This window comes from Somniosus microcephalus, chromosome 8 (genome assembly GCF_052327205.1).
Source record: "Somniosus microcephalus isolate GS21.2 chromosome 8, FLI_Smic_1.0, whole genome shotgun sequence".
Lineage (NCBI taxonomy): Eukaryota > Metazoa > Chordata > Chondrichthyes > Squaliformes > Somniosidae > Somniosus > Somniosus microcephalus.
This window is the reverse complement of record NC_140994.1, coordinates 251761158-251786812: the sequence shown is the minus strand read 5'-3', so window position 1 is coordinate 251786812 and position 25655 is coordinate 251761158. Positions and strand designations below refer to the sequence as shown.

The window sequence follows — 25655 nt, the reverse complement described above, 5'->3', positions numbered from 1 at the left end:
TTCAAAACCAAATGTCTCACAAGATGGTCAGAGAGAGCACTACGTTCAGTTCTGGGCACCATACCTCAGGAAGGATATACTGGTCTTGGAGGGGATGCAGTGTAGCTTCACCAGGATGGTACCGGGACTAAAACGGTTAAATTATGACAGGTTGCATAGACTATGGATGTATTCCCTTGAGCACAGAAAATTAAGGGACAATCTAATCGAGGTGTTTAAGATGATTAAAGGCGTTGATGGGGTAAATAGAGAAACTATCTGCTCTGATAGGAGGAAATCCAGAAAAAGGGAGCATAACCATAAAGTTAGAGCTAGGCCGTTCAGGGGTGATGTCAGGAAGCACTTCTTCACACAAAGGGTAGTGGAAATCTGGAACTTTCTCCCCCCAAAATCTGTTGAGGTTAGGTTAATTGAAAATTTCAAAACTGAGCTTGACAGATTCTTGCTAGGCAACATTGTTAAGGGTCACGGAACCAAGGCGGGTAGATGGAGCTAAGATACAGATCAGCCCTGTTCTAACTGAACGGTGGAACAGGCTCGAGGGGCTGAATGGCCTGCTCCTGTTCCTAACCGGCAGCAAGTCAAGCTGAGAAGGAAAAGCATCAAAGCTTGGGCCGGTCACATGCTCAGGATGCAGGGCTTTGGAATATTGCACCCAGGGAATCGACACCACCTCGAAAGAGCCACAGTTGCTGGCCCCCCCCCAAAAAATCAGCAAATAAACAAAATGGCAGAGTTGGCCACATGTATCTGAAACACTGAAGGAGGCACAAACAATTAAGCTTCACTGAAAATGCAGTGATAAACCTTGCTCTCCAGCGCACCCATATACAGGAAACGCTCTTTTTACTGGCACCTAAATAACCGGAAATCTCTCTTAACTGGCAAAATTCAGGAGTTGGTTCAGGTAAGTTTTACTTCATATTAGTGGCCATGTAACCGGGGTTCCTGGATCCGTGGCCGTGTAACCGAGGTTCCTGCACCTGTTGCCATGCAACAGGGACGCCTGGATCTGTGGCCGTGTACGGGGCTCTCGTACCTTAGTAAGTATACCTCTCTGTAATCCGGACTTTTTGATCAACCGGCACCACGCCGGTCCCGTCGGTGCCGGATAAAAAAGAGTTTCCTGTATTAGTTGTGTGATTTGAATAGTGCCCCGGACACCATTGCACAATGGGTTATACTACAAGTATCTGGATCTAGAACTCACTGCCTGAAAGGGCGGTTAGAAGCAGATTCAATAGCGACTTTCAAAAGAGAATTGGATAAATACTTGGAAGGGGGAAAAAAAATTGCAAGGCTACGCGGAAAGAACAGGGGAGAGTGGGACTGATTGGAAAGTTAATCAATGGGCACAATGGCCCAAATGGCTTCCTTCTGTGCTGTATGATTCTACAACTACCCAGGACACAGGTGGCATCATAAACACATTACTAAAACAGCAATCTATAGTCATTATCTTTTTGAAAACTAACCAAATCTCTGCCGTTTGTGTTCTATTACAATCAATAGACTTTAACTTCCAATAAATAATTCACAGATGTATTAAAGCAAAGCTGCTTTCCCACCACTCTCCCCTGTGCCAGACTACAGCAGATGATATTTGAATCTTATTAGTGAATTGTCTCTCGAGGTGTTTCACATCAGACCTGAACATTGCTTTAACAAGAATGAAAATGACTCATTATTCCATTATGTTGTTGTGTGTATTTGAAGTTCACGGAATGGAACGGTGCACGGCAGTGAGTGAGCTCTCGGTACATTGGCCAGATAAGGGACGGGAATTTTCACCGAGCTCTCTCGGTTTCAGCCATACTTCCAGAGAAGTTGCGGCACAGGAGCTCCAAGGAAATTTCCGCCTGTATCTCTTACGCCATCTCCCATACCGCCGAGTGTCAGTCCTGGCTCAGTGGGAGGCATACTCGCGTCCCCCGAGTCAGAAGGTTGTGGGTTCGAGTCCCACTCCAGGCACTTGAGCGCACAGTCTAGGCTGACACTCCCACTGCAGTACCGAGGGAGTGCTGCACTGTCGGAGGTGCCGTCTTTTGGATGAGACAACAAAACCGAGGCCCCATCTGCCCTCTCAGGTGGACGTCAAAGATCCCATGGTACTATTTTGAAGAAGAGCTAGAGAGTTATTCCCGGTGTCCTGGCTAATATTTATCCCTCAACAGCAATGAAGAGAGACTGGACAGGCTGGGGTTGTTTTCCTTAGAGCAGAGAAGGCTGAGGGGGGGGACCTGATTGAGGTGTACAAAATTATGAGGGGCATAGATGGGGTAGATGAAAGGAACTTTTCCCCTTAGTAGAGGGGTCAATAACAAGGGGGCATAGATTCAAGGTAAGGGGCAGGAGGTTTAGAGGGGATTTGAGGAAAAAACTTTTTCACCCAGAGGGTGTTTGGAATCTGGAACTCACTGCCTGAAATGGTGGTAGAGGCAGGAACCCTCACAACATTCAACAAGCATTTAGATGAGCACTTGAAATGCCATAGCATACAAGGCTACGGACCAAGTACTGGAAAATGGGATTAGAATAGACAGGGCTTGATGGCCAGCCCAGACACGATGGGCCGAAGGGCCTCTTTCTATGCTGTGTAACTCTATGACTCTATGAATATCACTAAAAAACACATTATCTGGTCATTTATCACATTGCTGCTTGTGGGAGCTTGATGTGCGCAAATTGGCTGCCGTGTTACTTACAACAGTTCAATTGGCTGTAAAGCGCTTTGGTACGAGCTGCGTTTGAGGAAGGCGCTATATATAAATGCAAGTTCTTTCTTCCGTTCTCTCCAGCCCTCCCTACTCCTCTCCTGTAGTTTTCCCTGCCCAAATTGGCACCCCAGCCAAGAAGCCATTCCTCAGGTGTGACCTTTGACAGTGAGAGGTGACAGGCGATTGGGGGAGGTGGGGGGGTGGGCGGTGGGCGTGGCAGCAATACAGCAGAGCCTGACCCTGTCCTTGGCCCACTTCAACCCCATGCGCCTGTTCCAACAGGTGGGGAGTTGGGTCGCCATCAGGAGGGGGAACTAACTCGCGCTTCCCCCCTCATCGCCCCACCCCCCCCTCGCATCTCAGCGGCGCTGAGGCAAACTGCAGCACTCCTATTACAGGCCCTGGCTGCGAACAGCCAGCTTAGCACAGGCCAGTGTTTACCAGCTGCCATCTCCCTGGTCGCTTTGGCTCAGTTCCACGCTGGGCACCGAACGTCTGCAGGCAAAAGCTCCAGCATGTAATGCAATAATGTCAGACATTCGCACAGTGCCGTCACCGAGAACAGCATAATAGCTTCCCTTCGATTCCGCTTACATGCTTAAAATGCCAGATGCACTAAACATCCTGATTACTTCCTGGAGCATTACCTTGGGGGCTAGCGGCGGAGCTACCAGCACAGTCGCAAAACAATATCAAATCCTCATGTGACACAGCAAGGCTGGCAAGGACCATCAAATATTAAATGAGAACACGCGGGAGCGTTATTGAACAGCAGACGGCTGCGGGCGACACTGGCAGAACAGAACGCGGCCTCACCAGTCCACAGAATCAAGCAGCTTCGCTGACACATTACACGATAAATATATAAAAAAACAAAGGCGAGGCGAGGAATACTCCTAACAAGCTCCACCACTGACATTATGCAGGAATTGGAGCAAGAGAGGATTATCGGAGAACACTGAAGCAACAGTACAATCCTCCTGTCAAATGTCTGCCTTATTCCAACCAGATATTAATTAGCACACTTGCGAAGGCACCTTTGTACCCAAGACTGGGCCTCCTCCCAGAGGTAATGTGAGTGGAGCCACTCCACTCAAGTAAAATAATACAGGAACAGCACAGTTGTATTGCCTCGCAGTACACCTTCAGGGACCTGAGCTCTCTCCCCTACAAACTACTCTGTCTGCTGGGACCCCTTCCCCCGACACTGCTGGGGCTACTCACTTTAGGCTGACACTCCAGCGCAGTACTGAGGGAGTGCTACGCTGCCGGAGGCGCCGCCTTATCGGATGAGATGTTAAACCAAGGCCCACCCCCCGCCCCGCCTACCCTCACAGATGGATGTAAAAGATCCCACGTCCACCATTCAAAGAAGAGCGGGGGAATTCTCCCCGCTGTCCTGGGCCAATATTTATCCCTCGAAAAATTCGATTATCCGGTCATTATCACATTCCTGTTTGCTGTGTGCAAATTGGCTGCCGCATTTCCTACAGTGACTTCATTGGCTTTGGGACGTCCTGAGGTTGTGAAAGGCGCGATATAAATGCATGTCTTTCTTTGTTCCTTTAAAACCTTTCACTGTCTGATGAACGTTTTAGACCCACGGGGAGGTAAACTGCCGGGGTAAATTGCCCGCCCGTTATAGAACCCGCCAGATTTTCATTCCACCCGAGTGATCCGCTCCAGGTTACCAACAGGCCAGTGAAGTTTAAATGACCCCCCACTTTGTTCAATTTTAGAATAGTAGGCCTAGGACAATTGTGCGGGGTATTCTCCTCAAATCCAGCACTGTAGACACAACTAGGTGTTACCCCCCTCCACCCCCACTGCCCCACTAGGATAAATGAAGGCAGCTGCATATTTGCTGGGCAGTCGAGCCAGAACACAACAGCAACAACCTGCATTTATATAGCGCCTTTAACATAGGTAAACGCCCCAAAGCGCGTCACAGGAGAGTCACCAGACAAGAATTGACACTGTGCCAAAGAATATTAGATGAGGTGACTAAAAGCTTGGTCAAAGAGGGAGGTTTGAAGGAGGGTCTTAAAGCAGGAGGCGGGGGGAGTGGCGGAGGGAATTCCAGAGCTTAGGGTCTAGACAGCTGAAGGCACGGCCGCCAATGGTGGGACGAAGGGAGTGGGGGATGCGTAAGAGCCAGAACACTGAATGGGTATCTAACTTGTGCAGTTAATTGCACCCTACCTGTGCACAGGTACAAGTTTAAGAATCCCACCCATTTATAAGACTCGCTCAGCAGTCTCGATTTTGGGATCCAGATCAAGAATTGCAGATTACCTGCTAAGGCCCCCTCCGCTCATTACATCAACCGTAAATACTGAAACTGACAAATTCCAAATCACAATGCTCGTCACTTCGAGTCGGAGCATTAAGGTGCTTTGATATCGCTCAAGGCCTGGGCCGGTGCCACCAGGGTCCATGACGTGTGGGGTTTTCTATGGCTGCAAGCCAAATATTAACCAGCCAGCACTCACTGAAAGCAGGGACCGCTTGTAGCGGGTCTCTCGGGTTTCTGGTCTCACCAATCCCGGCAGTTTTACATCAGCCTTGCAGTCGGCTGGGCAAGGGACCCCCCTTGGGAGCTTGGCGGTACGAGATCAACATGGAGGCGCCTTAAATTGTGCCGTAATAAGAACAGAAGAAACCCATCAGCTACAATATTTCATCACACTGCCATCTCTTATCCTTTTTTTTCATTGATGGGATGTGGGCGTCACTGGCAAGGTCAGCATTTATTGCCCATCCCTAATTGCCCTTGAGAAGGTGGTGGTGATCCGCCTTCTTGAACAGCTGCAGTCCGTGTGGTGAAGGTACTCCCACAGTGCTGTTAGGGAGGGAGTTCCAGGATTTTGACCCAGCGACGATGAAGGAACGGACGATAAATTTCCAAGTCAGGATGGTGTGTGACTTGGAGGGGAACTTGGAGGTGCTGGTGTTCCCATGCGCCTGCTGCCCTTGTCCTTCTAGGTGGTAGAGGTTGCAGGTTTGGGAGGTGCTGCCGAAGAAGCCTTGGCGAGTTGCTGGAGTGCATCTTGTAGATGGTACACGCTGCAGCCACGGTACGCCGGTGGTGGAGGGAGTGAATGTTTAAGGTGGTGGGTGGAGTGCCAATCAAACGGACTGCTTTGTCTTGGATTGTGTCGAGCTTCTTGACTGTTGTTGGAGCTGCACTCATCCAGGCAAGTGGAGAGTATTCCATCACACTCCTTACTTATCTCCTCACCAGTACAATTTTATTTTAAGCACGTTCAAACGCCATTTCCTCCTCTTAAAAGACATGAAGAAAATGAGTGCGGACTGGACGTTAGTCACAGCTGGAGAAATGAGCTCCAAGATTTCCACCCCTCCCCCACCGAGTAAGTACACAGACCAGGTGGGGTCACCGGTTCCACGGCCGACCCGCGCTGAGTGAATGTGATCTCCGCTGGGATGGCGGCAGGAGTGCCACAATTAGCCTCACTGCCTCTGGATTAAAGAACGGAGGGAGTCACAATCAGGGCTCCTTCTCTGACCGCTAGCCAGTCGGGTGTTAGTGTGTTGGTGTCAATGTTCCCTTTAGGCTGCGTTGCCACGCAACGGTCTGGAGCCCCCCCCCCCGCCCCCACACAGGCCGATCACCGGCTTTTCAGTTAGAATAACTGCGCGTGCGTGAACATTTGAAACGGCCGCGGACCCACCAAAAATGACAGGGAACATTGGTTGGTGTGTGTGTGTGAGTTGGCGGGTGTGAGTTGGCGGGTGTGTGTGAGTTGCTGTGTGTGTGAGTTGGTGGGTGTGAGTTGGTGGGTGTGAGTTGCTGTGTGTGTGAGTTGGTGGGTGTGAGTTGGTGGGTGTGAGTTGGTGGGTGTGAGTTGCTGTGTGGGTGAGTTGGTGGGTGTGAGTTGGTGGGTGTGAGTTGCTGTGTGGGTGAGTTGGTGGGTGTGAGTTGGTGGGTGTGTGTGTGAGTTGGTGTGTGTGAGTTGGTGGGTGTGTGTGTGAGAGAGTTGGCGTGTGTGTGAGTTGGTGGGTGTGAGTTGGTATGTGTGAGTTGGTGTGTGTGAGTTGGTGTGTGTGTGTGAGAGAGTTGATGTGTGTGTGAGTTGGTGGGTGTGAGTTGGTGGGTGTGAGTTGGTAGGTGTGAGTTGGCGGGTGTGTGTGTGAGAGAGTTGATGTGTGTGTGAGTTGGTGGGTGTGTGTGAGAGAGTTGCTGTGTGTGTGAGTTGGTGGGTGTGAGTTGGTGTGTGTGTGTGTGAGAGAGTTGATGTGTGTGTGAGTTGGAGGGTGTGAGTTGGCGGGTGTGTGTGAGAGAGTTGCTGTGTGTGTGAGTTGGTGGGTGTGAGTTGGTGTGTGTGTGTGTGAGAGAGTTGATGTGTGTGTGAGTTGGAGGGTGTGAGTTGGCGGGTGTGTGTGAGAGAGTTGATGTGTGTGTGAGTTGGTGGGTTTGAGTTGGTGTGTGTGTGTGTGAGAGAGTTGATGTGTGTGTGAGTTGGTGGGTGTGAGTTGGTGGGTGTGAGTTGGTAGGTGTGAGTTGGCGGGTGTGTGTGTGAGAGAGTTGATGTGTGTGTGAGTTGGTGGGTGTGTGTGAGAGAGTTGCTGTGTGTGTGAGTTGGAGGGTGTGAGTTGGCGGGTGTGAGTTGGCGTTGGTGTGAGTTGGTGTTGGTGTGAGTTGGCGGGTGTGAGTTGGTGTTGGTGTGAGTTGGTGGATGTGAGTTGGCGGGTGTGCGTTGGCGGGTGTGAGTTGGTGTTGGTGTGAGTTGGTGTTTGTGTGAGTTGGTGGGTGTGAGTTGGAGGGTGTGAGTTGGCGGGTGTGAGTTGGTGTTGGTGTGAGTTGGCGGGTGTGAGTTGGTGGGTGTGAGTTGCCGGGTGTGAGTTGGTGTGTGTGTGTGAGAGAGTTGCTGTGTGTGTGAGTTGGAGGTTGTGAGTTGGTGTGTGTGTGAGTTGGCGGGTGTGAGTTGGCGGGTGTGAGTTGCCGTGTGTGAGTTGGTGTTGGTGTGATGTGTGGGGGTATGTGCGTGTGGGGGTGTGTGTACATCAGGTGGGGCTTTAATTAGGATCAGCTATGATCCCTCCCCAGGTCGAATAGGCCACCCACGCTCACGGTGTAGCCTCGCACGTGCAGAATAGTCAGTCGGGCAAAAGTACGAATGGTGCCCGGGGTCCCAGCAGGAAGTTCAGAAGAGGAGGATGATGGGAGAAAATGGGTGAAAAATTAATCGTAAAAAAGGCAAAGATGCTTTTTTTTTAAATGGCTGCATTAATAATATGCAAAGTCGGAGGGAAGAGGAAGTGTTCTACGACTTTGACCCTTTGTTTGACGTTCACTCCTTCAGATGAAGTGCTGCTTTAAAACAATAGTTGACTGACTGGGAAGGTGGGAGGGGGGAAGGGAGGAAATGAAGCAAAACAAGCTTTAAAAAAAAAACTCAAACTGTGGGAATGAGGCAGCCTTGACTGCCAGACCAGAGGATCTAAACCGCCAACAACCCCAGCAGTCTGGCACGGAGAGGAGCTGCGATTAGTCACCGTGCAAGGCGGAGACTGTGTCTGTGACCTGCATTGTTTCCATTCTTGTCTGTACACCTGCGCTGGAGGAAGCGATCGTGCTGGAGGAGGCCTCGACTAATGCAAGAGCCGAGAGAAAAAAGCTCAACTGACCTCGTCACCCACTGAGAAAGGAAACACTTCCTTTAGTTTGAGGACACCTGCTGTTTCATCGTCAAGTTTAAAAAAAAAATCCCAAGATCTGTGCCTCCATTTTCAGGGACACTGGCAATACAGACACACACAAACAGTTTTTACATAGATCCGTGTATGTGTACAACATACACACAGCCACACACACTCTGGATATACACGTGTGTATACATACAACATACACACACCCTTTTTATATATACACGCGCGTGCATCAATGCTCCAGTTAAGTGGCACGGTGTCTGGAGGACCCGCGCAACCTGCTTGCCGGCATGCACGGAAATTTGAATGGGCCACGCAGCCCCTTAAAGGGACCACCCACCCCCCAAAAATATTAAAGGGAACATTGGTGTGCATGACACACAACACACACACACAAGCACAGACGGCAGTATTCCCACTATCTGTTTTTGAACTGGACATTCCAGTTTGTTGGGCGCAAGGGTCCAGAAATTCCTAAAATGCCAACAAGGCTCCACAAAGTCTGTTATTTAAGTGCAGAACACAAATCCGATTGTTGCCCGGCTTTGCTTCTGAGTTGAATGGCGCCCCCCCCGTCCAGCTTTATCTCAAATTGCAAGTCATTCGCCGCTGCCGCCGCATGAGTTCTGTCCATCAGCGAGGTCTCCCGGCTCCAAAACCGCCACCCCCCCCCCTGTGCCCCAGAGCATTCAGCTCAAGATCTCTGTCCTTGCATTCGAATCCCTTGCAGGGACCTGCCCTTATAAGGGCTGCCAACTCGCCAGGAATTCAAGATTAATCTCCAGGGCACTGCCGCAAGTAACATGGGGGGGAAAAATGATTAAGAAATTTTTAAAAATTGGGTGTGTTTTCTTGATAGCTTTCGTTTATTGGTTGTTAAAGTAAAGGGAAATGGGAAGAAAAGGTGGCTTGACTGAGAGTCAGCCAATCAGGTAATGAAGAGTCTGTTTGCTTTCCAATTGGTTTACGAAGGCACTGATCCATAGAGATGGGCGACCAATGGCGGGATTGCGGGGGGGGGGGCGGCGGCGGGAGGTCAAATGACAAAACCTCCAGGAATTCGCCCAGCCACAGTTGGCAACCCTGCTGCCCAACCCCACGGCAGCGACCCCTTCCCTCCCCACACTCAGCCTGTACTCTTCCGATACTGTGGTGCTCTTCAGGTCGGGGGCTGCTGTTCATGCCGCCTGCACGCTCCCTCCCTAAACCCCTCGACCTCCTCGCTTTCAATAGCCGTGACGCCTCCTCCCCACAGCCCCCTGAACTTCCCATCAGTCCTTTCTTCGCTCCTGCTTGTACATCCATGTTTCCCCCCTGCCAGCCCGGTGTGAGTTGTTCCTTTGGGGAATAAGGTGGCACCTAATGCTCCCTTTAAGCTGCGTGCAGCCGCTCGCTGGCTTTTCAATTGGAATAACCGCGCGTGCACGAAAATTTGAATGGGCCGCGCAGCCCCTTAAAGGGGCCACTCACCACCCCCCCCAAAAAAAAAAATTACAGGGAACATTGGTGCACCCCATCTGCTTTCACGACGCCCACTCCCAAAGCTGCGGTGGCAGTGTTGGATCGCGGCCGACCGCAAACTCTCAGCTCTTCCTCCATCAGATGCGCTAAGCCAGCCGCTCGGCAAGCGCGCCGGGCTTACAAATGCGCCACTTGGGAAGCGTTCGGGCACCGGGGTCCATGAGTTGGAGCCAAGCGTCGCTACAGGAGCCCACTGCCTCCTGACGTGGAAGGTACAAAGGGGAGAACTCTCGAAGGTCACTCTCCCAACACAGGAGCAAAACATCCCTCCCCCCGCGCTGCCACGTCCCATTCTCCCAGCAGTGCGGGACGGCTGACCTCGCTCTTGCTAACCGCCACAGCTATTATAGGAGTAGCTCCCTGACATAAATCGTGCCATTTATGTAGAAAGGACTTAAGAAATATACTGGGCGGCCTGCTGGTGGCGCTGTCCAGGGAGAGTATAAATACTCGGGCATGGGCCCAGCTTGCTCAGGGACATTTTGTAAACAGGAACTAGTGAAGGATAACTAGACTTCCATGTTGTGAAACAGTCGATTAAAGCCTTGTTTAATATTCTGACCAAGTGCCTAGCAGTTTTCTTACGTCACTCCCAAAACACCCCAAAACAAGCGCTCTACTCGGAGCTCCGACACGGCAAGAGAGCCCCAGGTGGGCAGAGGAAACGTTTCAAGGACACCCTCAAAGCCTCCTTGAAAAAGTGCAACATCCCCACCGACACCTAGGAATCCCTGGCCCAAGACTGCACAAAGTGGAGGAGAAGCATCCGGGAAGGCGCCAAACACGTCGAGTCTCTTCGCTGGGCGCAAGCAGAAGCCAAGTGCAAACAGCAGAAGGAGCGCATGTCAACCAAGCACCCCACCCACCCGCCCCTTCAACCACCGTCTGCCCCACCTGTGACAGAGACTGTAGGTCCCGCCTTGGACTCATCAGTCACCTGAGAACTCATTTTTAACGTGGAAGCAAGTCATCCTCGGTTCCGAGGGACTGCCTGAGAAGGAGAAGGAGCTCACCAGAATGAGAGCATTATTGTCCACACTTAGTTCCTGGAACATTTCTGAAACCTGAACTGAAACTAGAACGTTTCCATATTTCATTAGCCTTGTTCCTAGTAGTTAATTTAAAGCTCCCCGCACACCGCCCCCCCTCCCCCCGCCAGCCAATGCCCCATTTGCTAAAGGCAGCAGATAACTTAAGCCACACAGAGCAGACGGTCCCAGGTTTGACTCCTGGTCGGTGCAGAGTTGCCAGTCCTTAGCGAGAGTGGCAAGACTACAATTAATCTCAATTGCCCCAGGCTAGAGAAGGGCGGCGTGCTGGAACAAGAAAATCAGGCAGGGTTCCTGCTCCTGATCACCCATCTAGTGAACTATGCTGGAAAGTGGGCGTGTGTGGACAAAAGTCGGGCTCAGCTGCGATGTTCACCACGGTGGAATAGCCGACTGGCACGCACGGCGTGAGTGCACGCGAGAAAAACAGCCACTTGGCTGAAGTGCCAGAGAGGGATTGGTGATTGTGTTGAAGGGAAATTTTGCAAAAAAAAATAATTTTTAAAAACGTTCGCAAGTAATAAATTTGTGGCAAAAGACTCAAGTGTGATGATGCCACCATCCCAATTGTACATTTATATGCACCCCGTAAATGTACTAAGGTAGCTTCCAGAATGGGAGTACTGTAGTGTATGTACCCGTTTACCTTTAAGGGAACTATTGAATGTAACCGTTCGCCTTTAAGAGCACTATTTTAGGTGTGGCACTATTTGTTGGCTCATGTATACTGTAATACCGATAGTGACCACACCAGTATATAAGGGTTGGGATATGTTAACTAGGGCAGAAATCGCCCAGACCTCTGAATAGTAAAGACCTGTTTTGTTTGTTAATCTTGGAGTCTGTGTATTATTTACAATACAACCCACAGACTTAACAATGGCGACGAGGACGATCGTACCCTGCAGCAACAGTACTTCCTAAGCTACTAAGGAGCGTCGAAGTGAGGCAACCGCCTTCGTCGTGCTGCTGGAAGAACACACGAGGCTGCAGCAACAGACAGGAAGCAGACTAGCAACGAAAGTTCATCAGCAACAGGCACAACTACCCTTTTACCACAGTGCGGAGTGCGTCGATCAACTAACAAAAGAAAGCAACCGGCGACCGCAACGACTGTGAGTAGGGGAAAGTGTGGAAAATATCCGGAGGATAAGGGCAGTGACCACCACGGTCGAGGGGGTGAAAAAGGCCGGACAGCGACCGGGATCACAAGGCGCGGTGGCGATAAATAAATAAATAACTAAATAACCCGCGAAGAATCAGCCGCAGCCGGGGAGGAAAGGGCCGGACTGCGGGAGGTCGGGGAGAGGCGTTTGAATCCGCTGAGCGAGAGCCCGAGAGGGAGCGAGCAAGAGCCACGCGAGCGGGTGAGCCAGAGCCCGAGAGGGAGCGAGCAAGAGCCGCTTCGAGTGGGAGGCGCTTCGCGAGCCAGCGATCGCACCAGCGATAAGGGCCGAGAGCCGCTTTGGGCGAGAGGCGCAGCGCGGGCCATCGATCACATCCACTGATAAGGGCCGGGCCGCTTTGAAGTGAGGGGCGCAGCCGGGCCATCGATCGCAATCCCTGATAAGGGCCGCACTCGGGCTGGTAGGGCAGAGTCGGCAGACACTGAAGGCGCGAGAGCCGCGGTGAACAGCGCGGGCCATCGATCGCGGCGGAGATAAGGGCCGCACTCGGGCTGAAAGACAGCGTCGGGGGTCGGGTGAAGACCGCCAAGCGCGGGAAAACCGTCATTGAAGTGGGCAGGGAGAGCGAGAAGCGCGGGAAAGCCGCCATTTTTCGCGGGGAAACCGCTGGGGAGGAAGACAGAAGCGGGAAACCGCCATCTTAGAAAATTAATAAGAATTTTCAGAAATGCTGGTGTGTTTTCAAGAAGAGAAGAAAATTAATAATAAGTAAAGAAATATTTGTGCTGTTCTCGAAAAGAGAAGAAGATGCCTAAGCGAGGAAATATTAATGATTTTAATGCTGAAATAGAAGACTGGGCCACGTATGTGGAACGCATAGAAATATATTGCGTAGCCAACGAAATTGAGGATGACGACAAGGCAATAACTTTGTTAAATTCGATGGGAGCAAAAACATACGGGCTTTTGAAACATCTAATAGCACCAGTTAAACCAGTGGACCAGACCTTCGAAGAGATCGTAACAGTGTTGAAGGATCACTTGAACCCCACACCGTTGATGCTGGCTGAACGATTTAAATTTTACGCCAGAACCCAGAGGCAAGATGAAAGCAATGCGGAATACTTAGTCGAACTGCGTAAGCTAGCGAAATACTGCCAGTTTGGAGGGAATTTGACAGAGGCGCTGCGGGACAAGTTCGTATGTGGCTTGGCCAAAGAAGGAACGCAGAAGCGACTTCTGGAAGAAAACGACCTCACACTGGACAGGGCTGTCCTCATAGCTTCATCGCATGAAGCCGCAGCGAAAGGAACGGCGGAAATGCAGCTAAAGGCGGCGGCACTCGGGGTGGACCAAATTACTGCAAGCACTTCCAAATGCTACCGTTGTGGAAAGACAACGCACGACCAGAATCAGTGCTGGTTTAAGAACCAGGAGTGCAGGAAATGTGGCAAACTGGGTTACATCGCGAAGGTATGCAGGTCCGGAAAGAAGACCAACAAGCAAAGGAAGCCACCACCACAAGAAAAGTACAACAAGGTGCATCAGGTGGCTGAAAAGAGTTCAGACGAACAAAATTCAGACTCAGACCCAAACAGCCAGGAGCTGGATAGTCTGAGAATCCACAATGTGGGTAAAGTAACTGATCTACAGACGATCTGGGTCACACTAAAAATAGCTGGAGTCCAAGTACGAATGGAGCTGGACACGGGATCAGTTGTATCAGTCATCAACCAAAAGGACTACCACCGGCTATTCTCTCACATACCCTTAAGAAATACCAAGTTCGTATTACAGACATACACGGGGCATAACGTATACCCCATGGGGAAAATAAGAGTCAAGGTGAGAGATAGGGGTAAAGTACACCCAAGAATGAATTTGTACGTACTACCTGAGGGAGGACCACCACTTCTAGGACGGGAGTGGATCAGGAAAATAGACATGGAATGGCACTACCTACAAGCAATGATGAGTGAGGACTCGGTGCAGACAAGCAGCTCAGACTCTGAGCCGGAAGACGATAAGTCCAGCTTACGTATGAAAAACAAGGTTAACATGAACTCACGGACTAAGGTTGGAAAATCGATGGCGTGCATAAAGACAGAGAATTCTGAGTCTGTTCAAGTTACAGGCATATGCATTACGGAGGAACACCGGGCTCAAACTCAACGTTATTTCAAAGTACGACAACAATTAGAACAATTAAGTTACCGCCTCGTACAAGAGATGAAAACAATGAAAAAGTTCTATGACACCGAATGAGAGAGTCTGGAAAGACAACAGAACCTACTGGCTCAAGCAGAGAGCGACCATAGAGCCATCGTGACCAATTACCGATCACATCTCCCTTATGATGTTCAGGAGTTAGAATATTTGCATGATCTAGAGATACAGCAGAAGGGCAAACCACGCTACACTGAGGATTTTGTTCTGCAATTGGAGACGGAGCTAGTGCAGGCAAGGTTAAGAGAAGTTGAATCGCAGTGTGCTCTTAAGGAGATGCAGAAACAAATCTTGGACATGGAAAAGAGAAACGCTTCTTTACCTGATGTGAATAATGTGGACATGTTGCGAGAGGGGATTATTGAGGCGAAACTGAAAGAAGCTAAGCAAAGGATGTTGGAACTTGAAACACAGAACCAAATCAGCAGAAATCAGCTATGTCGAGCAGAGAAGGAGTGCTATGGTCTACATGAGAAGGTGCAATATCTCTCAGCCCAGAATAAGGGGCTACTCACTCAGTTAAATGAGAGTAAACGGGAAATGGCTGAGATAGACTGCAAGAATAAAGAAGAATTGATGGCAGTGAGACTTCGAGAGGCAGATAGCATAGCAGCCTTGGCTGAACTCCAACAGGAAATTGCAAAAAAACCAATTGCAGAGGAATCTTCAGGAAGCCAGGATTTTATTCCAGTCCTTCTCTACGACTCCTTACAAGCAGAGTGTGAGAAGTTGAAAGAACAGTATGGACAGGCCCAGGCTACAATTCTGGAGGGGATTAACTCGGCAACCCCCGAAAAGCTAGTTTCAGTAGAAGCATATGAACAACTAAAGGTTGAACATGAGCAAGAAGTCCAAAGGCTGCAGGAAATGTTTGATGAGCTCCAGGCCAAGGCTGCCTCATCGGTAAAGATTCCATCCATAGATGAAACATTAGTGGTGGAAGAGGAGAGGGGTTTGGAGCTCTCAAAAGTTATTTAAATAGCTGAGGTTGCAACACAGACAGAGAAGATGGCAGCAGAGCAACCCTTGGATACCAAAAGTACGCTGACTCACGTCAATGTAGAACAACAGACCGCTGAAACAGCTGCTCCGGTAGAGGGATTGAATAGTCCGATCAATCAATCTCCAAAGGAAGTTGAAGTATTAAAATCACAAATGAGGTCATTAATAAACGACTTGCTGAAAGCCCAGAAAAAGCTGGATGAAGAGGTACACATGAAGAAGTCTCTTCAGGAAAGATGTCTGGATTTGGAACAAGAGCTGGCTAACGTCCAGCTGGGTATGGAGGAAATAGACGACCCTCTCGCTGGCCTAGCTCAGGACGACACCGAATATTACCATGACCTGGTGGACTACACCGAATATTACGATGTCCTGTCCTGCCCAGCTTGTAACTTCGACTCCCAAAGTGCAGAAATCATGGAGGAGCACCAAAAGTCTACGGAACATCGGGAGAAGGTGGCTCTACTACGGAAAAAGGAGGAAGAGAAGGAGGAACTGCGCATGCAGCTGGCAGCTGACAGTGGAGCCCAGAGAGTCTCCAAGAAGCAGAAAAGGAAAAGTCGAAACAGAAGATGACCCATCTGAACCATTATCACCTCTACCAGATCACACACGTGGTCCCTCCGAGCGGAGCCAAATCAGTTCGGAAGTTCAAACTGTTAAATCCATGGAAGGACTATTGAATGAGTCACTCCAGCAATGTGAACCGACTACACCACAGAGACTGAATCTGTGAACTGTTTTCCGCAGAGACTGAATCTGTGATCTGTTTTGACATGAAGTTATATATGTTATTATGTTATGTTAAACATGAAGTTATATGACGTTGACTCCATCGAGAGTATATCTGTAAATTGTTATATGACGTTGACTCCATCGAGAGTATATCTGCAAATTGTTTATATAAAGTTGAAAATTGTATGTTTAACGGGATTCTGTAAGTAAAAAGCTAAAAAGGGAGGATTGTAGTGTATGTACCCATTTACCTTTAAGGGAACTATTGAATGTAACCGTTCACCTTTAAGAGCACTATTTTAGGTGTGGCACTATTTGTTGGCTCATGTATACTGTAATACCGATAGTGACCACACCAGTATATAAGGGTTGGGATATGTTAACTAGGGCAGAAATCGCCCAGACCTCTGAATAGTAAAGACCTGTTTTGTTTGTTAATCTTGGAGTCTGTGTATTATTTACAATACAACCCACAGACTTAACAAGTACAGTTCACTCGTTTTATTAAAGCCTTCTCCTCTTTCTCCCTCGGGGGAAGGAGAGAACTCATAGCCAGGCCCGATTCTAGCCTCCCCTGGTATCTACACATGCACTTCCAGCGAGAGCCATTGGATTTTTTTTTTTTTTTAATAATCATTCTCGGGATGTGGCCGTCGCTAGCAAGGCCTGTATTTATTGCCCATTCCTAGTTGCCCTTGAGAAGGTGGCGGTGAGCCGCATTCTTGAACGCTGCAGTCCGTGTGGTGAGTGTGCTTCCACAGCGCTGTTAGGTTGGGAGTTCTTAACCTTTTTTGTAGCGGTTCAACAAAAATGAGTGGCGTGCTGGGCCAGTTAAAAGGCAGTTAAGAGTCAACCATGTTGGTGCAGGATTGGAGTCACGTATAGGCCAGACCGGGCAAGGACGGCTAGTTTTGTTCTCTAAAGGACATTAGATAGTGTTCCGGAGCACGTGCCAGGCTGATTTTGCCTTTGCAGCTCAGGAATCAGAGACGATTCACTCAGTTGATTCCTGAGATGAGGGTGTTGACTTATGAGGAAAGGTTGAGCAGGTTGGGCCTATACTCATTGGAATTTAGAAGAGTGAGAGGTGATCTTTTTGAAACATATAAGATACTGAGGGGGCTCGACAAGGTCGATGCAGAGAGGATGTTTCCCCTCGTGGGGAAATCTAGAACTCAGGGGCATAGTTTCAGAATAAAGGGTCACCCTTTTAGAACTGAGATGAGGAGGAATTTCTTCTCTCAGAGGGTCGTAAATCTGTGGAATTCTCTGCCCCAGAGAGCCGTGGAGGCTGGGTCATTAAATACATTTAAGGTGGAGATAGACAGATTTTTGCAAGATAAGGGAGTGAAGGGTTATGGGGAGTGGGCGGGGAAGTGGCTTTGAGCCCGAGATCAGCCATGATCTTATTGAATGGCGGAGCAGACTCGAGGGGCCAAGTGGCCTACTCCTGCTCCTATTTCTTATGTTCTTATGCCACCCTGACTGAGATCAGTTAACTTGACACAGATCACTGGTCTGCAACATTCAACTGAGCCCTCAGGGGAAAATCATAATATTTTTCCTTTAAGGTTAACCATCGAGTTATTTTCTAGGCCTCTCCCTTCCCTCACCCCACTCCCAAGTATACTTCACCTCACATTCCTATCTTTAAAGAACTGTTCACACCCAAAACAACTCTAGAAGAGGTTTCACTTTCGATCATGGATGCCTGTGATGCGGGAACATGAAACGTAGATTACCATTTTCTGGGTGCTCCATTTCTCCGATGCTGCCGTCGGGGGTGGTCCGTTCATAGTGGTCCTCGGGCAGCGCGAGCGGCCCCATTCGTGGCCCGGAAGATGACTTGCTGCTTGGCGTTTCTGATTCTTCAAGCCCGCTGTCATAGTAACTGTGCTGGGATGGATCTTGCAGGTCCTGGGACTGATTGGCCGTGGAGAAGGTCACTCTTCTGTGAGCGAGCTGTGGAAGAAACAGAGGGAAAAAGGTTACCAGGCATATTGGCTGCACTCTCCATTTAACTATGGGTTAACCAGGGCTTTGATATCACTCTATAAGGCACATAGAAACATAGAAACATAGAAGATAGGAGCAGGAGTAGGACATTTGGCCCCTCGAGCCTGCTCTGCCATTCAATGAGATCATGGCTGATCATCCAAATTCAGTACCCTGTCCCTGCCTTCTCCCCATATCCCTTGATCCCCTTAGCCTTAAGAAATATATCCAACTCCTTCTTGAATATATTTAATGAATTGGCTTCAACTGCCTTCTGTGGTACTGAATTCCACAAGTTCACCACTCTCTGGGTGAAGAAATTCCTCCTCATCTCAGTCCTAAATGGCTTACCCCTTATCCTTAGACTGTGACCCCTGGTTCTGGACTCCCCTGCCGTCGGGAACATCGTTCCAGCATCTAGTCTGTCTAGTCCTGTTAGAATTTTATAAGTTTCAATGAGGTCCCCTCTCATTCTTCTAAACTCTAGCGAGTATAAGCCCAATCGACCCAATCTCTCCTCATACGTCATTCCTGCCATCCCAGGTATCAGCCTGGTGAATCTTCGCTGCACTCCCTCCATGGCAAGAACATCCTTCCTCAAATAGGGCGACCAAAACTGCACATAATACTCAAGGTGTGGTCTCACCAAGGCCCTGTACAACTGCAGCAAGACATCCTTGTTCCTGTACTCGAACCCTCTCGCTACGAAGGCCAACATACCATTTGCCTTCTTAATCGCCTGCTGCACACGCATACCCACCCCCAGCGACTGGTGCACAAGGACACCGAGGTCGCGCCGCACCTCCCCTTCCACCAATCCACTGCCGCTCAGATAATAATCTGCCTTCCTATTTCTGCCACCAAAGTGGATAACCTCGCATTTATCCACATTATACTGCATCTGCCATGCATCTGCCCAATCACCCAACCTGTCCAAATCATACTGGAGTTTCTCGGCATCCTCCTCACAGCACACACGCCCACCCAGCTTTGTGTTGTCTGCAAACTTGGAGATATTACATCTAGTTCCCTTGTCCAGATCATCAATACACATTGTGAATAGCTGGGGTCCTAGGACCGATCTCTGCGGTACCCCACAGCACGGTTAGTTCTTTTGGTTCATCAGTGTCTATTGAACTCACATCCCTTTACTTCAAATATTTCGCTTTAGTTTTACCAGTGCATTGCACCAATGATAGACTAAGAGAGCTGTTGAATCCGCTGCAAAGGTTAGCTTGTTTGAAAATAATGTCGTGTCCAATACGGAGCTGGGTGTCCACTATCGGAGCGGTTGCCCTCCTCATTCTTCTTCCCTTATGAAGGCAGGATCCAAATTAAATAGGGTCCTGAAAATGGGGCCCAGGCCCAAAGCAGTGGAGTTGTTTCATTGACTCAGACTGATGGTAGCCCAAGAGATAGGATCACCCCGCTCTTGAAATTAGAAACACGCCTGACAGACGGGGAGCTGAAGGTACAACATTCCCTCTCTTAGGTCTTTAGGTGGGAACTGGACCAGGATAAGCACACCAGGGTAAGCCTGCTGTGCTTATCCTGGTCATGCAAGTACGTCTCTGAGACGGCCTAAAGACCAGGCATTGCTGGTGAAGCAGTCTTCCCCCCCCCGCCGCCATTCTGTCAGTACTGTAGGCCGAATGGCATTCCTTTCACCCCTGGATTGAACTACCTCACAAGGACAACAACTCACATTTATAATAGTGTCTTTAACATAGGAAAGCGTCACAAAGGCGTAATCAGGCAACAAAAATGAGCTAATAGGAGTTGTTAGGAGGAGCGACCAAAAGCTTGGTCAAAGAGAGGGGCTTTAAGGAGGGTCTTAAAGGAGGACAGAGGGAAGCTACAACCCATAGGGGGAGAAATTCGGTTCTTAACGCCACCGATTAACGCCTAAAGAGGCCGAGAAGTGGGTCGCTAGCCAATTTCCGGGCGGGTGCAGGGCGCCTAGCGCCTCGCCCCATATTGAGCATGCATTTAGTGCCGGCGCTAAATCTTAGCGGCCGCTCATGGGTGCAGGCTGATTATGATGTCATTTGAGTGTGCAACGCCTTTTGGGCGCCCCGGACCAGAAATTCAGTGGCGCCCCCCTCCGTAGCGCCTGGCGCTAATAGTCACAGCTTACCTGGAACCTTACCAAGTCACTCTCAGGCTGGAGGAGCGTTATTTAAAGGGGACTGGTATGGTTTAAAAGCGGCAGCCATTTTTGGAGCACAACTTCCTCGAGAGCTACAAAGAGTTGCTGAGCTGCACACTGAGAGCCATTTGACCACTGAGCCAGCGCAGGCAGACGATCTTCAGCCTTCTGACCATCACCTTGCTGTTGGTGAGCCTTGACAACGGGGAACCTTCCTGTGGGCACTTATTATGGGGGCTGCATTGGAGGGGAACGTCCTGCTGCTGAATCATCTGGAAAGGGCACTGAGACGCTGGGAGAGGGGGGCAGGCATGGCCAGACGGAGGAGGGCCAACAGACGTCACCACAGCAGACCATACGCTGGCAGGGTTTTCCGACAGCAGTTTTCCTACATGAACATGCCGGAGGAGCAGTGTGTCAGAAGGCTGCGATTTAGAAAGGAGGTGGTGACTGAGCTGTGCCAGCTGCTTCAGCCAGATCTGCAGCCTCAGATAAGGTGCAGGAGATCTCTGTCGGTGGCTGAGAAGATGCCTGCTGGCCTGAACTTCTACGCGAGCGGCTCTTCTCAGGCTGCGCGTCAGAGGCTGATCAGAAGTAGCTTCTAGACCCCTCTCACGGAATGCTTGCTGCCATTCCAAGAACAGGAATGGAACCGGTCTGATACCCCCAAGCCTGTGAAGGGCAAGATGCATGTAAATAGCAGGCATGGCCATTGTAAATGAAGAAAGTGTTTCATTACACAAAATGTGGTTCCTTCAAACGTGAGAAAGCTATGGCAACAGAAAGCAAAACGAATACACTGACACATAACTGCCTCTCACACCCGGGAGACTTTCCAAAACATAAATCACATTCCGACCATCTTCCTTGGCCTTGATTCCACTGCGCCAACCAAAGCATCCAATGCCCCATCAGTGAGGTGTTCGGCCCTCTGCCTCACCCTTTCCATGTCTTGCTAGGCTGGTGCGCCACAGGTAGGCTCCCACCGCTTTGAAGGCCTACAAGGCAGTGAGTGTGTCTGGTGATGCCAATTGACCTGCCCCTTTAAGAGCTGGGCGGCGCCAGTGTGTCTCAGGGAAAGTGATTATTGACAGCACCTTCGCTGCGCCCCACCGCCGTGAAATTGGGTTGCGCCGCCGGGTTAGCACCTTAAGAGTAGCGTGCAGCGCCTGATTTAGCGCCGCAATCACCTTTAGGGGCGCTGCAACCCAATATCACGCTAGGTGGCGCTAAATTGCGCCTGGCGCTAAACTTTGCGCATCGCCAGGACAAGCGCCCCAAACGCGGCTATACCGAATTTCTAGGCCATAGTGTTGACATACATAAACTTTGTTCAGTCAAATCCCCTACTTTGCACCATTTCAATTCAACACTGTGGCCGAAGCTACGCCAACTGTATATTCCTCATAAATAGGCAGTGATGCCACATCATATAATTCCTTGAATTATGTTATTTTTGCCTACTAGTTCAGCTGACTTGCCTGAGGCGGGGTTAGTGTCGTATAATATATAACTGAGTTTTCCAAGAATGGAATGTCACTCGGTGGGATTTTCTGCTTATTCACTTTTATGACAGATTGAGTAAACTAGGCCTGTATTTCTCTTGAATTCAGAAGAATGAGAGGGGATCTCATTGAAGCATACAAAATTATTACAGGGCTTGATAGGGTGGATGCTGGGAGAATGTTTCCCTTAGCTGGGGAGTCTAGAACCAGGGACCACAGCCTCAGGATAAAGGGTAGGCCATTCAGGACTGAGATGAGAAGAAATTTCTTCACACAGAGGGTGGTGAATCTTTGGAATTCTCGACCCCAGAGGGCTGTGGAGGCTCAATCATTGGGTATATTCAAAACAGAATATCAATAGATTTCCGACTAGTAAGGGCATCAAGGGATATGGCGATAGGGCCGGTGAATGGAGTTGAGGCAGAAGATCAGTCATGATCTCATTGAATGGTGGAGCAGGCTCGAAGGGCCGAATGGCCTACTCCTGCTCCTATTTCTTATGTTCTTATGACTGGAACATCGGGAGCGCGTAAATCCGGGGTTGGTGGGGGGGAGATGAGGGGGGGTGGTGGCGGGGTGCGGATTCTCTGTTCTCTTCGAGAGTGAGACTGGGAGCTGAGCCACGGTAACCTTTAACCCGACGACGCTGATAAGATGTGTTCTCCTTACCAAATCTGGCCTACAGCACAGCAATCTATTTCACACACAAAATTCAGAGTACAAAAAAATGTCTATATACATTCTCTCTGCTGCAGCCTTTGCTATTTACTGATATTTTGCTCAGTTCTCATAGGAAACATATTAACAACAACTTGTATTTATATAGCGCCTACAGGAACATTAACAAACACCGGGCCACATGAGCAGATACTAAGACAGGTGACCAAAAACTTGGTTTTAAGGAAGTGTCTTAAAGGAGGAGTGAGCGGTAGAGAACAATGTTCCCTGCAATTTTTTGGGGGGTCCGTGCGACCCGTTCAGAAGTCCGTGCATGCGCGGTTTTTTCACTTTAAATGCCGGCTCGCGGGCTGTGCGGGACCTCCGGAGCGCCGAGCAGCCGTGCAGCTTAAAGGGAACATTGGTCGAGAGGCGGAGAGCCTTAAGGGGGGAATTCCGGAGCTTAGGGGCTCAGGCAGCTGAAGGCACGGCCGCCAAAGGTGCGGCGATTAAAATCGGAGATGCGCAGGAGGCCAGAAATGTAAAGGCGGGAGGCAGATTATTTCGGTGAACACATAGCCAGTCAGGCTCGATTGATAAGATCGGGAGGCTGTGGGTTTGAGCCCCCGGGCTACCTGCCCCCACGCCAGTCACCTGCCCCCCTTTGCTTCGCCAACGATGACATCACTGTAGGCCGCGATGCCAGCAGTATATCAATAAGAACCATATCCACCGCTATCTGGTATTCCCACTGGAGGCCAACACGGAATTCAGAACCAGGGCTCCCGTATCCGCTCGCCGGGAATGTCTGGAGAGGGGTTCATACCCCGCATCTCCTGACTCAGAGGAGGGGAATGCTGCCTCAAGGCAAAGGCTTGCTCCCGTGCAGTGCTTATGTTAATGGACATGTAATCCAGAGGCCTCGACTAATAATCCAGATAACGTCGAGCTCAAAAGCCAGCATTGGCCGTTTTGAGAATTTAAATTCAGTTTTAAAAAAAATTTGGAAATGAAAGAAATGTTGGTCTCAGTAAAACTGACCATGAAACACGGGCCTGTTGGGCGGAATGGCCTGCCTTTGTGCTGTAAAAATTATTATGTAAACTGTTGGGATTGTCGCAAAAACCCAACTGGTTCAGCAGTGTCATTTAGGGAAGGAAGCCCACCATCCTTACCCGGTCTCGGCCTATATGTGACTCCAGTGACTATTCCCACACACTCCTGGCTGGCTTCCCACATTCCACCTCCGTAAACTTGAGCTCATTCAAAACTCGGCTGCCCCTGTCCTAACTCGCACCAGGTCCCGTTCACCCATCACCCCTATGCTCGCTGACCTACATGGGCTCCCGGTTAAGCAGCACCTCGATTTCAAAATTCTCATCCTTGTTTTCAAATCCCTCCATGGCCTCGCCCCTTCCTATCTCTGTAATCTCCTTCAGCCCCACAACCCCCCCACCACCCCACCCCAAGATATCTGCGCTCCTCTAATTCTGCCCTCTTGAGCATCCCTGATTATAATCGCTCAACCTTTGGTGGCGGTGCCCTTTTGTTGCCTAGGCCCTAAGCTCTGGAATTCCCTGCCTAAACCTCTCTGCCTCGCTACCTCTCTTTCCTCCTTTAAGACACTCCTTAAAACCTACCTCTTTGACCAAGCTTTTGGTCACCTGCCCTAATTTATCCTTAAAATACCCCTGTGCAGCGCCTTGGGACATTTTACTACGTTAAAGGCGCTATATAAATACAACTTGTTGTTGTTGTGGTTGTTGGCTCTTAACTGCCCTCCGAAGTGGCCCAGCAAGCCGCTCAGTTGTATTGTTTCAAGAGGTAGGCCACCACCTCCTTCTCAGGGTAATAAAATGCCAGCCTTGCCAGGGATGCCCACATCCTGGCAATGAAGTAACGAGGAAAAAAAATGCATGTTCGCAGTTCCCAGTCTACTGCTTCACTGTATTGGATCGGGAAGATTCTGCAGCACCGACAGCTCTACGCTACCATAGAAAGGCTTCTTGCGAAGCAGTTCTGTCTGTAACGTAAAGATGACGTGCGACATTCCCTCCTCAGGTCCCCCCCCCCACCACCCGCCCCCCCCCCCCCCCCCCAGGGCTGGCAAGATCACACTTTCCCTTTGAGGGGATGATCAGCCATCGACAGCCTGGAACGGATCTGACTGGAGTTTGACTGCCTCTGCCGCACGAGCAGTTATATCAAAACCTCCTTCGCTGTACGAGAGAGGCAGAGGCACATCTGCCCTGGGAAGGAAAAATATATATATTAATGGAACAAAATAGCTTCTCGCATTTAAGCGGTGACAGCTGGTGTCACCGAGGAGACATCTCTGGCCTTCAAAGGCTGGAGGTGATGGCGATTAAAGTGACAGCAACATACACATTCAGCCGTAATTAGTAGACTCCGTTCCATCGATAAGGAACAAAAGTACACGACTCATGCTGGAGACAAATAGACTAAAAGTACCGGATAATTATTTAATATGTGCAGGATGTAGCAGAGGAACTGATTTGCCTGACCCTGTTCAATGTGCTGCCAATCCAGCATCAATTAAAGCTCAACCTTGCTATCCCGAGATTTTGAACTTGGCACGCTTGAACCTTGCAATCCATCAGCTAATGCAGGATGGTTTCCATTTATCCGACGGGTCAGGTTCTCCCTGTCATAAATGTGGATGTTTCACGTGAAAAATCACATTAATGTTCCCCTTCGTCTATTGGGTCATTCCCCAGACTTCGTTTGAAACCATTTAAGAGTTGTTTGATTGCCACTTATCTTCTGAAGGTGAGGCTTGAGGTTTCAAATGACTAAGTGCTACAGTCTGATCGCTTTGTGCGATGAAAGAGGGCAACTCAGCCACATTGCTGAGTGCTTGCCCTCTCACCCTGTGTGGAGACACAGTCGTGTTGAAGGTGGTACGTATTGGAGAAGGTGCAGAAATTCGTCTTACAGAGAGAGAGAGAGAGAGGCTATGTTCATGTTTGCAGGAGAACATAGGGTGGAAGTGAGACTCGCCATGTTGTACAGAAGTACAGGAAACTCTCGATTTACCAGCACCTAAAATAACCGGAAATCTCGGTTAACCGGCAAAATTCAGGAGTAGGTTCAGGTAAGTTTTATTTCATATTAGTGGCCGTTCCTCGATCTGTGGCTGTGCAATCGGGGTTGCTGCACATGTTGCTAAGCAACAGGGACGCTTGGTCTGTGGCCGGGGTTCCTGCACATGTTGCTAAGCAACAGGGAAGCCTGGATTTGTTGCTGTGTACGGAGCTCTCTTACCTTTTAACTATACC

General features: G+C 49.7%; 1 protein-coding gene across 4 annotated transcripts in view; it reads right to left on the bottom strand.

Moving 5' to 3' along the window:
* Positions 1-25655, bottom strand: part of LOC147114265 (protocadherin-1-like) — a 467184-nt gene that overhangs the window by 171887 nt on the left and 269642 nt on the right. For all 4 annotated transcript variants that reach the window (XM_085995950.1, XM_085995952.1, XM_085995949.1 and 1 more), the window contains exon 3: positions 17793-18012. In XM_085995950.1, coding sequence (XP_085852076.1) covers positions 17793-18012 — 220 coding nt within the window. The remainder of the gene's footprint in view (positions 1-17792; positions 18013-25655) is intronic.